The 17,878-nt window shown below is 42.2% G+C and overlaps 1 protein-coding gene across 4 annotated transcripts in view; it reads right to left on the bottom strand.

Annotated features, from left to right (window-relative positions):
• Window positions 1-5,838: 5,838 nt before the first annotated feature.
• The window catches only part of LOC145431158 (uncharacterized), a 59,799-nt gene continuing 47,759 nt past the window's right edge, over window positions 5,839-17,878 (bottom strand). For 3 of the 4 annotated variants that reach the window (XM_080306624.1, XM_080306622.1, XM_080306623.1), the window contains 2 exons: window positions 7,523-8,119; window positions 5,839-7,197 (listed from right to left, as the gene is read on the bottom strand). In XM_080306624.1, coding sequence (XP_080162750.1) covers window positions 6,526-7,197; window positions 7,523-8,119 — 1,269 coding nt within the window. In that variant the 3' untranslated portion in view covers window positions 5,839-6,525. Of the gene's footprint in view, window positions 7,198-7,522; window positions 8,120-15,776; window positions 15,883-17,878 lie in introns of all 4 variants that reach the window. The other variant, XM_080306621.1, reaches the window with a different exon arrangement.

Genomic DNA, 17,878 nt, shown 5'->3' with positions numbered 1-17,878 from the left:
GTCTGTTGATGTTGCACTGCTAAAATGTGAACACCATGTGCTCCTAAAGCTGCCTCTTTTGCGATCTTATCTGCAAAAGCATTCCCTAATGCAACTGGATCTGCACATTTACAAATGGCAATTCTACTGGGCAATATTTTTGCTTCCAGCAGATTTTGCAGGAGTTTGTTGTGTTGTACAGGCTTTCCTATAGAGGCTGTCACACCTCGTCTCACCCACTGCACTACAAAGAAATGTAATGTAGCAAATGCATATTGGCTATCAGTGTATATTGTCTCTCTGTAGCTTTACACCCTTCCGTTAAAGCTAGCATCTCTGCTGCTTAAGCAAATATGAAACATGCTAGTTGTCTTGCACAGATAATTTTCTCACTATCTACTTCAGTAAAACCTGTTTTAGCCTGTCCCTCTGCTGTTGTAAAGCTCGAACCATCAACAAAGCAAACTATTCCCTCATCAAGTGGCACATCTGTTAAGTCATCCCTCGGCTTACACTCCACGTGCTCTCTACACTCATGAGAAGTGCCCTCCTCTTTCATTGGCAAAAGAGTTGATGGATTCAGAATTGTGCACCATTTTATGGTTATGTGTGGTTGTAAGAGTAACAGTAACATTAAAGACAAGTGTCTTGCAGCTGACAGAAATTTAATTTTAGTCTGCAGTAGTAGACATCTACCTCGTGTGGAACTAACAGTGTCAAAAGGGGAAATAAACTATTTCCTGAAACATTGTACAGCTTAAGCTGCTGCAGATACTGATCTCACGCATGGAGGCAAAGCACAAGACTCCTTATGGTTGTTTGCTGTGCAAAGACTCCTCTCGATGATCTCCTGGAAGCCCAGTAGCACAGTTCTCTGCGCGATGTGGACTTGACATGGACTTGAATTTTCCATACTTACTGTTCGTTTTGTGGAGGATGTCCAAATTACTAAGGTAGACCAAACAGGAGAACCAATGGGACACAGCTTTGTTTCACAAACAAGTGGAGCTGGGTACAGGGGGATGGCATGAGCTTGCTTGGGGTCAAGGGTTCTTCCAGGTCCAGGATAAAAGAAGTTCCATAAAAATTCTTATCCAGTCTAATTCATGCTCCTCAAAGTCTATCGATTTATTGGATTGTGAACATTAGAGTTCAGAGGGTTTCAGGGCTGCTGGGCATTCATAGAGAACAAAATATTTCATCTATACTAATGAAATTTATTTTTTAATATTTGTCACATAGAGCATTGCACAGTGCTGACATGATACACAAGTCCCCCCCAAATAGGTCCACTTGCAGGGTTGTTGTTGGTTGTTGCTGTGTGTCTGTTCTGCTCCTGCTGTCCTCTATATATCACAATGAGTACCACCTCATAAAATATATGGCTCTTGAAGTACCGCCCTTATTGCCGACATTAAAGTACAGTAGTTTAGGCCTATTTAACACCATATACAGTTTACTTGAAACAATTTCATTTCATATATGAATGTTGTTCATTTTAACGGTCAGACTGTGACAGGGGTTTAATAATAACAACTGTACTGCATTAAAACTCCACAGCAGGTGGGATATCCAGTCTTTTTTTTTTGCCTGTCCCATTTGGTTCTTTAGCCGTCAGCATTGTTGTCTGAAGATCAACAAGGATACCCAATGGATTCATTTTGCCAAATGGATCATCGTGGCATTGCCGTATTGGTCCATTTGATCGACCTTTGTTTTTATTATTTATTATATTTTATTTTCAGATGTTACAGACGGGACAGACATGAGTGAGGGATAGGAAAGGGAGAAAGAAAGAGGAAGGAAAAGAAAAACAGAAGGGGAGAGGGACAGTGAGAAAGGGGAAAAAAATCTCCTGGATCACCTGTTGAGAGGAGAAGAATAGAAAACAAGCAAAAAAAAAAAAACAAAGCAACATACTAAACACAACACCATCGCATTAATCTAGCTAAGTGTAAACAGCAGTAAATACCAAATATTGAATGTTGTTGTGCAGCCCGCAGGACAGACAGCGCATAATGTGCTTTGAAGTAGCAGCCAAGAAAGGTGTAATTTAAGTCTACGAGCAGTGAACACCCGTGTGCAAACCTGTGTGGATCAGCGCGCTTGTATTCAAATGGTCTCCCCATGTAATGGTCTGCAAGAGGATGTAGAGAGCCATAGCCCTGTCCCCCAGGGCATGAAGGCATGGAGGAGATCCAGGCCCCAGACATCCAGAAGCCCAAGTAGGACCACCGCAGGGGCATCCGTGCCACCCTCATGGGAAGGGCTGTGGATCCTCAGACGAGGGGTCACCCAGTAGCCACCGAGCAGAAGCTAGAGGGGGCTGCACCGGCGTGCCCACCGGCTCTGCCGGGGGTCAGCTGTGCCAGAGTGAACCAAGTCGCAGGCCCAGAGGCCGGAGGCCCGAGGGCCCCCCGCGCCCCGGAAGAGGCCTGACTGAGCAACAGGCGCCAGGCCCCGCCAAGTAGCCACCGGGAGTGAGCTGGTACATACTGTACCTGAGCGCCCAGCCCCAGACACCAAGAACCACCAATGCACCGACCCCTGAGGGCATCAGTCACCGGCAGGGAGTGTGGTGAGGGGAGATAGGCCTCCACACTTTGGAGGGCCTGGGAGTTCCCAGAGAGGTGGAGTCTAAGACCCAAACTGACATATAGACACAGACAAACAGGCACACACAGACACAAACATGCATTCCCACCCTCATGCGCACATATACAAACACTCAGCACTAACCTAACGTAAGGATTGACATAAATGGACATGTACACACAATCACACTCCCCAAACATACTCTATACCCCGGGTCCAGGTACCCTCGCCCCCAGAGGGGGAAACGGCACCCAGACCCAAGAGATGTTACCCTTCCCCCCGGGGTGGAGGCAAGCAGACCGTCCCAGGCTCCGCAGCAGCAGGGAGGCCAATTGGACAGCCAACATCTCCTCCCAGCTCCCCCGCCCCGATGGCTACCCCAAGGTGGGTGTATCACCATATACAGTTTACCTGAAACAATTTCATTTCATATATGAATGTTGTTCATTTTAACGGTCAGACTGTGACAGGGGTTTAATAATAACAACTGTGCTGCATTAAAACTCCACAGCAGGTGGGATATCCAGTCTTTAAGTGATGACCTGATGAAACTTGCTTCTGGGTCCAAACTGCATTTATAAAGGCTGTTGTGTTTTTAACATGGTTTAATGCTTTGTATTAGGCAATAGTTTTCGACTCACCAACGGTATCTCCCAGGCCATCAGCGTGACAGCGCCGTGCCGTCTTTGCAGTTTTAAGGCTCAGGGAAACGCTCTTTAGCGGCCACGACCGCTGGCAAAAAGGAAAGGCTACTCTTTATAAAAAGGCAACCCTCATCACACTTTCTGACCAATCATAACAGCCCATTTCACACACATCTTTAAATCATCCTCTGCCGAGCAGCCTCTGAACCATGAAAAAACTTTCCTGAACTTTACACTGGTGTATAGTGTTACACAGCATGGTGTTTCACTGTGAGTCTGAAGTTTTGATCATAGTAAACCTGCATAACTCCTGTTGTTTTTTTAAATATAGAAAATAGATGCATAGGTGGGAATTAAAAAAAAACACCCCCTCCCAAAAAAACCCAAAAAACCCAAAACTCATCTGTTATGAAAAAATTGTATAGTGTGTATAGTGCGGTGCTGCCTTCAACATCCTCCTTTTATTATCTCACACTGTAGAGACTGTAATAAAAACACAGGGAACAGACTTGGTTTTTAGAGAGAAGTTTGGCAAACAAGGAAAACTGAGAACATTTTTTTTAATTTCCATTACTTCACTTTTGTTTCATAGCAGCCACAGGATGGCACCAGAGTCCAGTTAAAAAAACAAAGTTTAAAATCTGTTTTTCTTCACACCCCTTCACGCTCTTCTTTTTGTTTACATCCAAAATGTAATTCACGGTTCCCACAGTTCCCAGGGACAAACAAATCTAACTAAAATCTGCAGTGATGAATGAGCAGAGAACCCAACCCCAAATCCTCCAATCATGTACACCTGACACCAGAGCGGTGACAATGAACAGACCAACCAAGTATTTTTTGTCTTTTTTTTTCACGGATTAGAGCTGAAAGAAGAAATTCTTCTTGCTGGGAGCCATTTTCAGAAGCAGATTACATACTGCACTAAAGATTTCTTGCAGGCAGAAGGCTGGATTAACTCAAAATAAACTACACTGCATGTGTTCATTGTAATAAGACAACGTGACTACTGACTGAGCCCATTGACACAGACTGCCTAAACAAATAGTCCGTGTTTATTTCCAAGAAACCTTTTGACATAACCTCAAAAAAGTGTGAGCTGGCGGTGGACTCCATAATTGGTCATAATGGCTCAGACTGTGGAGGCAATAGTAGATACGAAGAGTCAGCCATGCTGTTCAGCACAGAACTTACGGAGCACCAAAACTGCACACATTCCCTTTATCATGATGGCTTGTTTGAAATTTATTTAAAATACGTTTTGAGTTAAAGTTAAAGTTTCTGAGTTAACCTCGGCTACACCTGACCGTGTAAAATCTGACATTAAAAATCTGAAATTAATCTGATGTTACAGATTATTTTTCAAAAATGATTATCTAATAATTATCTAATAGAGGCAGTGTCTTTTAGCTTGGTTACATCTCTTGGATGAATGGATGACAGGGTGCTACAGCAGAGGCTTTCATCTGATTAATGCCAGATATTCATGAACTCATGCAGGGTTTAATTTTTACTGAAAGAATGTTAAATATCTAAATCCAGCTTTGTGGGTCTTTGTGCTGTCACTGTGCAATGTGGACTGTGCAGCTATGCAGGAGTTTCCTAAAGTGTTGCTTCTATAGCTCTGACACACAGTATAACGTGGAGCATTTGCACACTGTTATAATGATTATTTCTTTGTATCTCTGCAGTGTTTTATGATAAAATAAAAATCAAGTGGAAAACACTTGAAATTGATCCAGTGGTTTGTGGTAAAAAAAAAAGAAGCAGTTTTATAAGCTGAGGTTGTCCATTTTCTGACTTTCTTTACATTCTGATAGTTTGTAACAATATGAAGTGCAAGAAGAATTGTGAAGTAATTTTAAAATATTGTTCCTAATTTAGGAACAACACCACCTGCTTCCATGTCTTGCATTAATATTTTAATAACTTCTCTGCTTATTGACAATTGTTCCTCAGATCATTATATTATCTCTATTTGTACGATACGACGAAGGGAAAAACAGGGTACCCTTTTGAAAGTCTTTTAACATTTATTGTATTATTTATTTTTGCAAAATAGGTGCATTATACTCTGTGCTTTTTCAAAGACAATGACACTTGGGCTTCAAATGAAAGCACTGGGGTGTAACATTATTGGAGACTATGAAGATATTAACAAACTGTAAAGATATGAGTATATGTGTGTTTCGTAATCTATATATAAATTTGGATTCACAGAAATGCCTGAAAGCAGTGGAATAAAGGAATAAAAAGATTTCAGATGATTAATTCAGGGGGTCCGTCTAGACATCCATCCATTTTAATATAAGTTAAAATAGAGTCATGAAAGACTCAAATGCAACGTCAAGAATAAAACAGTGAGACATGGTCAAAGAAAGACACTCTATAAGAAGTCCCACGATATGAGCAAATGTATGTAAGGAGATACTGTAGCAGGAAGGCAGCTTCACATCTTCGCCATGTTGGCGATGACTGGAACGAAAAAACAGACAAACAAGAGCTTTAAGCTTTTCTGCAAATACTTTTCATGTGTTTGTGTTTGCACGTATCTTTTATCTTCTTTACTGTCAGACAGTTAAACACCAGCGAGGCTGCAGCTGAAAGAACAAACGAAAAATGTCTTTTAAACATTACTTTAATGAAATGCTCAATCATGATGAATCAGATTCTCCCGCGTCTTAAGAAAGTAAAAATAAACTAAAAGTAAACTTACTGAAAGTAAAAAACAAAGGGTGAAAACTGACGTATGTGGATAAATCTGGTATATTTACACGATGAATTCAATACACATTCATATCTGACTCTGCTGCTTTGTCAACAGCAGCTGTGTTGCTTCCAGTCAGTATCACGTGCTGAGCTCTTGTGCCCTCCTCCTCCTTTGCATCTTTTCAACATTTTCATGTACAAAAATGTTGATGCACAAAATCTGCCATAAAAATCCTCATAAAACAATATTGTTTTTTGCTTCTTTTTTCATAAATGACTCATTATCATCATAATCATCTTTGTTTAGATGCAAGAAGAATCATATAGAAATGAAAGAGGTATAAATCTTCTGACCGAATCTGCTGGGACTGTGTGAGGTCCTGAGGCTAAGAGTAAGGATTTATCCACAGGAGAGCTGTTTTGCTGGAGAACAATGAACTATTTGACTGAGTTTCAATTATTTACAGACGAGCAAAACCAGGACAGAGAAAAAAGGACAAAACTGACTCAGTAAAACGACAGAAAATAAGATCCCATGTAAATCTGTATTATGTAGAAGTTCAGCCCAGCAACCAGTTCAGTTCAACACAAGTTTAAATTATTCTATCTGAACTCTGTGGAGCCTGATCTCAAGCTTTTTGAGTCTGACACTGAAACCAGAGGATCTTTCTGTCTCTTCAGATTCACTGTGATCCAGTGATGGGAGTGATTTCAGCCCTGAGTGATCACGCTGATGTTTGCACAGAGCAGACAATGAGGTGAATGTTTGGGCACATTGGTAACAGTGAAACAGTTTATTAGTAACGTGGGATCGTTTGTGTTCGGAGTATGAACTGAGATTCCTGAAGCTCTTGTCACACTGGTCACAGCTGTAGTTTCCTTCCATGTGTGTACGTTCATGATAGTTACAACCAGATGAATCTGAGAAGCTTTTGTCACAGTGTCTGCACTTGTATGGTTTCTCTCCTGTGTGGACTCGTTTGTGTCTTTTAAGCTCCCATGCAGTGGTGAAGGATGACCCACACTGATCACAGAGGTGCTTTTTAACTCCACTGTGAATCAGTTCATGTCGTTTTAAGTGATGTGATGTGGTGAAGCTTCTCCCACATTCTTTGCAGTATTTCAGTTCTTCTCCAGTGTGTCTACGTTGATGTGTTTTTAGGGCGTCTCGTCGACTGAAAGTTTTTCCACAAAGGTCACAACGAAAGTCTTTCCCACCACCACGGTGATGACAGGGTTGAGAACTGGATCCATCTGTGTCGCTCTGCTTCTAAACAAAGACACAAAGACAGTGTAAGTCAGTCCTTCGACATTTTTATCCTGAACGTCGCCTGAAATAAAGAGCATCTCTGCAGACGTCCAATTACATTTGACTGTTTCAGTTAACACACTCAGTTTACTGGGCTGCAATAACTACAATACTACCACCATAATACTACAGTAATACTAAAATCATAACTGACATGAAAATCTGAATAATCACTCAGAGCTGCTTTTCCATGCAGTAGAATTGCTAACATGCTAACACTGTTTAATGAGCAGAGTTGTTCCAAACAGTCAGGCTAAAATGACAAGATAACAATATAAATACATACCTCACAGTAACTGCACTTGTAGAGTCTCTTTCTGGTGTGGATCTGTTGGTGTCCTCTCAGGTAATGTGGAGATTTAAAAGTCTTCTCACACAGGTCACATTTATAAGGTCGTCCCTCAGTGTGGATAAACATGTGTTGTTGTAACTGTGCGTCTGTAGCAAAGTATTTGCCACACTGTTCACAGCAGTACACATCATGTCTGGTGTGAATGCGTAGGTGTCTATTTCGGCTCCCTCTCTGGCTGAAAGTTTTCCCACAGATGTCACAGCTGTATGCCTTAATTCCAGAGTGGGTAACTAGATGCCTCTGTAAGCTCCTACTGCAATTAAAAGCTTTGCCACACTGATCACAGCTGTACGCTTTAACTCCACTGTGGATGAGTTGGTGGTGTTTTAGGGAACTCTTCAAGGAAAAAGACTTTCCACACAAGTCACAGCTGAACGCTTTAACTCCAGTGTGGATGACCTGATGCTGTTTTAGTGAAGCCCTCACAGTAAAATCCTTCCCACACTCGTCACAGCTGTATGTTTTCTCTCTCTTTCTTCTGTGAGGTTTGTCGGCCTCCTGAGAGCGCTGACTTCTGGCTCCATGTTGGTCCTGCAGTGACAGAGATACAAACAGAGGCAGTGAGTGAAATGCAGTCGTGGAACAAACTCAACCTTCAAACTCTCTCCATTAACACTAGTTTTAAGCCTAGGGCTGCTCGATTATGGCAAAAATGATAATCAGGATTATTTTCACTGAAATTGAGATCTCGATTATTTGACGATATTTATTTAACCCTTTAAGACCTACTATAGAACCAAGTCCGCCAGAGCTTATATTATTTTTTTACATGTTGTAGTGCCAATTGTGGGAGAATTTCAAGTTGCTATACAACTGTTATAGCCCATATTTTAATAATATGTATGAATTAAGTCCATAGTAACTACATTAATTGCAAAACAGTGCAATAAACTACAAAAAAAATTGAAAATCGTTTTTGTTTTTTTTACATATATTTCTACTTGGAGAAATTTAAGAGGTTTATCCCTCAAAACTTTAAATACAAAAAAGTTGCAAAAAATAGTTTACAACAACAAGAAATTTATTTTGAGTGTCTTCATAGTTTTATTTTGGAGATACAGCAATTTTTATATACTGCAGGAAAAACGAAAAAACAATCGTATGATGCAAATTTGCAAAGAAAACAGCAGGTGCATCAAAACAAACTATTGTCTTGTGTAGTCTGGAAGATGAGTGGATGGTGGGGTGGGTGCAGTTTTCTCTGTGGTGGGGTTGGGTGGACTGTCCCGGGCTCTGTGGGGCCGGGCGGCGCTGCTGCACTGGGCCCCGGTCTGGATGGGCCTGGGCCCCCTTTCCCTGGCGGGTCGCGGAGTATGGGGGTGCCTACTGGGGTCACCGGGGGAGCTGGCCCCAGGGGGGGGGTCACTTGCCCCTCCCTTCCTTCCCTCCCCATCTCCCCCTCTTCCCGCTCCACCACAGCCACCCACACATGCAGGGCCTTAGAGTAGGGGTATGTCACCAGGGTGCAGAGGAGGCTACCCCCCCGTCCCCTTCTGGCTGCCTCTGCCTCAATTTTATCCACAACTTAGACATTCACATTACTCACACTCTCATTACACATACATATAGGATCTTGGGGGTGGGAACGATACACGGAATCCAAATTACCATCAGGGTGTACACCTCACCCCTGGCGTCGTTGCCCACCTCTCAATTTTAAATACACGTAGACATTGAGGGCTAGCAGGAGGGACTATGTGCTTACCTGCTGCTCTCTGGCAGGTAGCTCCATGCCCTCCTGGGTTTTAAATGCACCTTAGAACACACATGCATCAACACTACATATGAGCGGGTGGAGGGAGGTTTGGAGTCTTCTCTCACCCCCATTCTCTGCGACCTGCTGGAGCGGGGGGGCTAGGAGGAGGAGTTGGCCGTCCGACTGCGGTCTGGAGTGTGGGGCCTCCCTGCTGCTGCGGAGTCGGGCGGTCTGCCTCTCCCCACCGCAGGCAAAAGGGTAACACCACCTGGGTCTGGGTGCAGTTCCCCCCTCCAGGGGCAAGGGTACCTAGACCCGGTTCGTAGAGTACGCTTGGGGAGTGTGATCGTGTGTACAACGTCTCTTTATGTCTGTCTCCACGTTGGTTGAGTGTGGAGTAAGTGCATATGAGAGCATGAGGGTGGGAATGGATGTTTGTATCTGTGTGTGCCTGTATGTCTGTGTCTATATGTCAGGTTGGGTATCAGACGCCACCTCTCTGGGGACATCTCAGGCCCTCCAAGGTTTGGAGGCCTATCTCCACCCACCACCACTTCCGTTGCCAGTGGCGGACTCCCTCAGACATCGGTGTGTTGGTGGTTCTTTGTGTCTGGGGATGGGCTTCCAGGTACACACCGGCTCACTCCTTGGCGGCCGCTTATCGGGCCTGGATCGTGGGGCTCGGTCACTCAGGCGCGGCTGGCTGCCGGCGGAGCTCACGGGCGCGTCACTGCAACTCCCCCTGGCTTCTGCTCCGCGGCTGCTGAGTGAGCCCTCATCTGGGACTCTCCTCAGCTCTTTCTGGGACAGTGGCGCGGCTGCCCCTCTGTTGGTCTTCCATGGTCTCTTGTGTTCTGGGGGCCTCTGGATGTCTGGAGTTTTGATCTCCTCCATACCTGCTTCATGCCCTGGAGGACGGGGCTGTGGCCCCCCCACACCCTCTAGCAGATCATTACATGACGGAACCTTTAAAAAAACCAAAAAAAACAAGCGCGTCCATGCTCACAAGTGTACACACGGGTGATCACACCCACAAACTGCACCCTTTTTGGCTCCTACCTCAAAGCACACTGTGTTCTGTTGATCTTATGTGCTGCATAATAATGTTTAACATTTAGTATTTACTGTCATATTCCCATATATCATTGTGATGTTGTTTTTTCTATTACTCTTGTTCTCTTCTGCTTGCTTTCTTTTTTCTTTCTCAGCAGGTGATCCAGGTGATTGATATATGCATTTTTTCTTCTTTTTCTGCCCATTCTGTTGGTTTTTGTCTTTTGCCCTTCTCCCCCGTCCCTCTTCTCAGCTGTTTCTCTTTCCCTCTTTCTTTCTCCCCTTCTTTCCCCCAGTCAAGTCTGTCCCGTATTCAGTAAGTGAAAATAAAATAAACAATAAAAGGCGAATCAAATGGACCATTATGGCAAGGCTGGGATGGTCAATTTGGTAAAGTAAATCCGTTGGGCATCTTTCTCTGCCTTTAGACAATAATTCTGATGGCAAAAGAGCCAAACGGGACAGGCACAAAAAATAAAAAATAAAATAAACTATTTCCAGCAGTGCAATTCGAGTTCTAAGAATCCCAGAAACTATTCAGAAAAGTCAAACATGACTTATAAAAACACCAGTATAGGCTTTTAAGGCCTACAAGTAAAAAACTACATTTTCCGCGAAAATGACGCCACTTCCGGTTTCGGCCAGGAAATGGCGGACATGCGATAGTTCGCGCTGACGTCTGTTTCACTGTGGGAAGTGTTACGAACAGCTGATCCGATCGGCAAAGCGTGTTTCTGGAATATTATGTTTTTGTTCCTTCAAGCGCTTTTTATGCAATTTTTGCAAAGCTTTATGCGGGAGGAAACCGTGACCGAGGACAAGCTGATGGCATAAGATGTAAGTACAACTCCTCTGGTTTCATATGCAAAAAAAATATATATATTGCGCTAGCTTACACGGTTCAGGTTCTACAGGGATTTAAAAATAGTTACATAAAACAGAGCGTGCTGCTCTGACCGGCTTTAAAGGGTTCACAATAACAATGTATTGAATAATGACTCTTAATCAGCGGTCTCCAACCTTTTTTGCGCCACGGACCAGTTTATGCCCGACAATATTTTCACGGACCGGCCATTAAGGTTACGCGGATAAATACAACAAAATAAAACTAGTTCCGGTACCGAAAAACAGAAGATTTATTCATAACACATGTGAAAAGACCCAGGAAAACCGAGTTAACGATCAAAACGATAACAAAATATCGCTGAAAACCGATAAAAACCCTGAAAACCATACATTTCACACATGAGCCTCAACTCTCGCGGCCCGGTACCAAACGACTCACGGACCGGTACCGATCCAAGGCCCGGGGGTTGGGGACCGCTGCTCTTAATTGTTGTGATGAGTGTTCGAAATGCAGAGAGGTGCGCTGGATTTGCTACACGGAGCAGCGCGAGAGTAAAGCATGAGGGAGGGGCTAATAATCGGCTCAGTCATTTTTAATGATTGTTGAAAGCCCAGATCGTAATCGTGATTAAAATTCGATTAATTGAGCAGCCCTATTTAAACCTGAAGGTGGAGTGTGGCACCAAACACCTTAAAGGTCTTTTATCCCCACCTACTGGTAGTTCTAACACATTACATTCAACCTGGTGTTAAAAATAATTCATGACTGTTTAAACACTAAAATCATTCCCATCCCCCCTGATTGTACACACACACAGACACACACACAGACACACACACACACACACAGAGTTGTTGTTTCTAATGCATATTTCTATGATTTTTATAGATTTCTACATAATTATTCAGTGATAATAAATCCTGTTTGTTTATTTGTTTATTCAAAAGGAACCCCATTAGCTTCCACAACAGATGTTGCTCATCTTCCGTCAAATACAATCACATAAAATATTATACAATAAAGTGGATTCAAGATATCCACATAATTTGCCTCTTACATCCACAGTGAGGTTTCACAATTAAAATATAAGCAATCAATAATAAAAAATAATAATAATAATAACAATATCAATAACATTGAGGCACATTACACAAATTTCAAAAACAAATCATCTCTTACAATATTTACAACAACTAAAAGTTCTGTAAATCAGCTTTTAATAACAATAATAATGGATACTTTATTGATCCCCATGGGGAAATTACTTGTTTTTCTCTGCATTTGACCCATTCACTCAGTGAAGCAGTGGGCAGCCCACTAAGCAGGCGCCCGGGGAGCAGTGTGTAGGGACGGTACCTTGCTCAGGGGTACCTCAGGGTAGCCGTTAAGTGGATTCGAACCGCCGACCTTCCGATCATGGGGCGACCACTTTACTGAGCTATCCCTGCCCCCTTTAAATGTTCATTGAAGTTTTGAATAGTTACTAATTCTCTAATTTTATGAGGCAATTTATTCCACCTGAAAGTTGCTCTAAATATAACAGTTTTACAAAAAGTTACTTTTAACTCGAGGATTTGCTAAATTGTAGTTTGTTGAAAATCATGTAATATCATTATGTATTTCATCTGGATACTGCAGCTGAGCAGAAATAAATGTGGCGTGTTTAACAGAATTGCTTTCTTTATAACTACAAGTAAGCCATAGAATATTTTAGCCTGTACAGGAAGCCAAGAAAGTTGATAATGCATTTTATCGATATTAGTATTAGAGATGGCACGATGCCACTTTTTAATGTCCAATACTGATTCCGATATCATATGGATATCTGCCGATACCGATATGAATCCGATATAGCGTTTTTTGTAATCAATAAAACTGTTTTTAAATAAATATCTTGCTGCATTTTGTAAAAGTTCATACTCAAGTTTTAAAAACAAGACACTAAAGCTATTCCGTTATACCAAATGAGCCCTTTCCTCTACTCCCTCTTCACCCACGACTGCAGACCTGCCGATGGTTCTAACACAATCATTAAGTTTGCAGATGACACCACGGTGATTGGCCTCATCAGTGACAACGATGAGGCCGTCTACAGGGAGGAGGTGGATCGTCTGGCTGAGTGGTACGACACAAACAACCTGCTGCTTAACAGTGAGAAGACCAAGGAGCTCATCGTGGACTACAGGAGGAATGCTGACCCACATCCACCCATCTACATTAAGGGGACGGCTGTGGAGCGTGTGAGCAGCTTCAAGTTCCTGGGAGTCCACATCTCCGAGGATCTCATCTGGACGACCTGAACTGCTCTGCCTCGGACCGGAAGGCGTTGCAGAGGGTCGTGAAAACTGCCCAGCGCATCGCCGGAGCACCACTTCCTGCCATAAAGGACATCTACAGGAAGCGGTGTCTGAAAAGGGCTGGGACAATCATCAAAGACCCCAGTCAACCATCACGTGGACTCTTCACCCTCCTGCCCTCTGGGAGGCGCTACAGGAGCCTCCGGACTAAGACCACCAGGAACCGGAACAGCTTCTTCCCCACAGCTGTCAGACTCCTGAACTCTGCCTCCTGACATCTGACCCACGTTAAACTCATGGACTGAACCACCACTCACAACCACTAGCACTTTATATAGCCTCTGTAGAAATTATCCACATATCTCACTTATCTTAACTGCACCACTGCATAATTCTGTATAAATAATCATTCTGTAAAATACGATAATTTTTAATTCTACAACTGTTTATAACTTGCATATTTCCCATTTCTGTATAGTTTTTTTTTATTTCATGTTCTGTATAGTTTTTCATATTTATATCCTGTACATAGCTTGTACTCACCACAGCCTGTACATACTTATAGTTATAGCATATTCATAACTTACTTTATACCGTGTACATTATAACATACCATAATAGACCCATTTCTGTAATATACTTACATATCTATATTATTGCTAATATATATTGTAATATATCTATATCATGGCTAAAGCACTTCTGGATGGAAGCAAACTGCATTTCGTTGCCCTGTACCTGTGACATGTGCAATGACAATAAAGTTTAATTCTATTCTATTCAAATATTTTATAGTTCAGCAACACACATCAATCTAATAAACTTAAACCTGCACCATCCTTCCTATTCTGGTATTATAAAGAGTACTTAGGTTGTTTAATATTTCTGCTAACTAATAGAGTTGCCAACTCCCAGCAAAAATCTCCCAGAACCACCCCCGCCCTCCACCTCATGATGCTTAATCAATGTAATCAACTTTGATTTAATGCACGTGTAAATCAAATGCACAGAAATAATCAATTATGTTTCTACAATAATTAAATAGATTCACCATCTTTCTTCAACAGAATTGCAGACTGCACAGATGGTACCTTCCCAAAGGAAGAAGGACTATAGCTTACCAGGGTGTAAATTAGACTTAATAGTTACCATATACAGTAATGGATTTCTATACATTTAATCAGATGACCACCTTGGTTGTAAGATTCAGATAATTATTTATTAAAAGTTAGTCCTTTAAATGAAATAACAAAGAAAAGTATTTTTTGTGCCTCCCTTTACTTGTTAATGCCATACCTGCCCCCTGGCAAAGCTTTGCTAGAGCCGCCCCTGCACAGTTACCAGCTGTCAGCTACTTAGAAAACATGAGAGAAGAAGAGGCAGCTGCAGCTTAAGGACACAGACTAACTCCAGAGTCTTTTCCCCCGATTCTAGCTGAAGTATGGGACAAATCGCTTCCTTTTCACCTCAGTATGGAAGAGATTAAGATTAAAAATGCTGCGGTTTGGAAGCATGTAGTGAGGCTCCAAATGCTCCACCAGTTCCCTGACAGGTCTCGCAGACAACAGCCGCTCTATCGAGTGACACATACTTCTCTGACAAGCAAAGTTGGGTTAAGCGAAGTAGCGCGTTTTGTGAGGTGAGGATCAGTCCGTCTTTAATTAGTATAGTATGAACATTAATCTAGACGCCTTATTCTGGACTAACTGAAGTCTGTTAATATCTGTCTTAGCAGACTTCAGACTTCAGTTAGTCTGAAGTACCGACGAGGCCTCCCTTGCAAGTAAATCGATCGATCGCTGTTGCCTTGTTTTTCTTTCATGGGAATAAGTCCTGGAGACAGCGGGGTCTGAGTTTAGACCCAACAGGTTCAGTGAAGAAAAATGTCTGATTGTAACCTGAGGGTTTTTTTTACATTAAGAAAAAGGCACCAAACATCAAACCAATTTAAGCCTAAACAGTAACACATGAACGTAGAGCAGGGCGATATGACCAAAAATATTAACAGTGCAAATGCAAATTCCTCGGAGCAAATGTCGGCCAATTTCCACTGGAAATGCCTTTTGGTTAAACTGTCAGCAAGGAATTTGCATTTGCACTGTTAAATTTTTATATAACTTCAATACACATAAAAAAACAGCTGTTTGTTTAAGTGAAAATACATTGATGGGACTTTTAATAAAGTTGTGGAGTTGTAAAGTATTTTGTCTCGCGTCAATTATATCATTATCGCAAATTTTCAAATGTATATCGTGATAAATATTTTCGGTCATATCGCCCTGCTCTGTATGTCACCTTGTGTTTTGAGCTCATTGTTTTCTCTGTAGTGGCTGAGCTGAGTCCAAGTAGCTGAAAATGTTCCTCTGCTGCTCCGTCAGACTCTTCTCCTCCTGCTGATCAGCTGGGACACAAAACAGATCCTTGTTAGGCTCCACACTGCACTGAAGAGTCAAAGTGTCTCATATGTTCATCTGACAAGTTAAAAGAACACATTTTTGCTTCCCGAGGTGGGCAACTTATTGGAAACAAACACAAAAGGTTTGAGCACTGATACAAAATTTAGCAGTATAGCAGGAGAGACTGAGGCAGGTTATTAGAATCAAATGCCCAGTGGGCCGACACACACACACACACACACACACACACACACACACACACACACACACACACACATACATATATATATATTAGGGGTGCAACGATATTCGTATCGATATTGAACCGTTCGATACAGTGCTTTCGGTTCGGTACGCATATGTATCGAACAATACAACATTTGTAATTTATTGTATCAACTTTCCTTCTGACGATGCTGTCTGTGTTGAGCGCTCAGTGAATCTGTGTTCGACTACTCCGCCTAGGCTGCACTGTCGAGCGCAGATCCACTGAGCGCTCAACACAGACAGCATAGTCAGAAGGAAGAGCGCAGGGCAAGCTAGTGAGACAGAAGTTAAGCTCTCCTTGCAACAGGCAAATTGAACGTCATTCAGATCTGGCGTTTGGAATTATTTTGGTTTTCATGTGACGTATGACCCTGAAGGTAAGCGAGTCATGGACTAAAGTAAAACAGTATGTTGGATGTGCCATGCAATGCTCAATTACATTGGTGTGAACTAGTGTGTTAGCGCAGTTAGCTCGTTAACGTGTTGGCCGTCTAGCCCCATGCACGGAGTGATCGGCGGTAGCTCGTTAACGGAGATTTGCCGTGTTGTGGCGTTAAGGTCATTTCAACGAGATTAACCTGAAAGCACTAGCGGGAACACAACGAATATGACTGCACATTTACGCCGACATCATCGTAGTGCAAAGACAAGTGGAAGCAGAAAAAAAACAAGCAAGCATGCTACTAACTTTAGCCGAGTCATTTAGACAGCTGTTAGCACATGATTCTCCTTATGCTGCTGAGAATATAGCCCAGAAGAAGCGGATAGTATAGCTTTTATTTTGGAAAGAGACATTTCTCTAGCTAGCCCGACGTCCCGGAGCTAGCGATTTTTTCAGTCGGGCTACCAAAATCTATCTCTTCCCTGCCCGTCGGGCTATTGTAGGAAAAATATATGTCAATGCTTTTGCATTCTTTCAGAAATGTAGCTGGGTAATTATGTCATTGGCATCAGTGAGCCACTGTCAATATGTGACATATTGAAGTCGCGTTTGAATTTGCGCTTGTTTTTTTGCTTTCACTTTGCAATCCTGCGAACTGTGTATAGAGAGCGACAGCACTGATCTGTGAGTGATGATAATTTGTGCACCAATTCCTCTGACATCGTCTTATTAATCGTTAGCTTACTATGCAAACATGACGCAGCAAGCTTAAACATGTGAGAGGTTGATCGCGCAGAGAATCGCTGAGCTTATGTGAGTGCGTGTGTAAAAGCATTTCAGTTCTGCTGAGCCAAATAAGACAGGTCAGGGTGAAGAAGTGACAGCCAAAGAAAAGCTTACCACAAAACGGAGAAGTTATGACAAATCAGACTATAAGGCAAAAAGAAAGTGCAGCTTTATGGTTTCATGGACAAAAGAATTTCTGTGGCTGCAATATGATGAGCTAAATAACCAGGGCTGCACATAAGTGGTCCGCAGGTGCGCATTCGCTGTCAAAATAAAAAACACGCACAAGGGTTAGGGTTAAATTTAAAAACTGTACTTTTGAGTTAAAATATATATTTATAATTTTAATAAATGACAAATTAAAAATGCATGAACATTTTTTGTATCGAAAAAATATCGAACCGTGACACCAAAGTATCGAACCGAACCGAACCGTGAATTTTGTGTATCGTTGCACCCCTAATATATATATATATATATATATATATATATATATATATATACACACACACATACACACACATATACATACATATACAACAACAACAACAATCTTTATTTATAGA

The sequence above is a fragment of the Astatotilapia calliptera genome, chromosome 9 (genome assembly GCF_964374335.1).
Source record: "Astatotilapia calliptera chromosome 9, fAstCal68.1, whole genome shotgun sequence".
Taxonomy (NCBI): domain Eukaryota; kingdom Metazoa; phylum Chordata; class Actinopteri; order Cichliformes; family Cichlidae; genus Astatotilapia; species Astatotilapia calliptera.
Note: the sequence above shows the minus strand (reverse complement) of the source record. Positions and strands in the feature narration are given on the sequence as shown.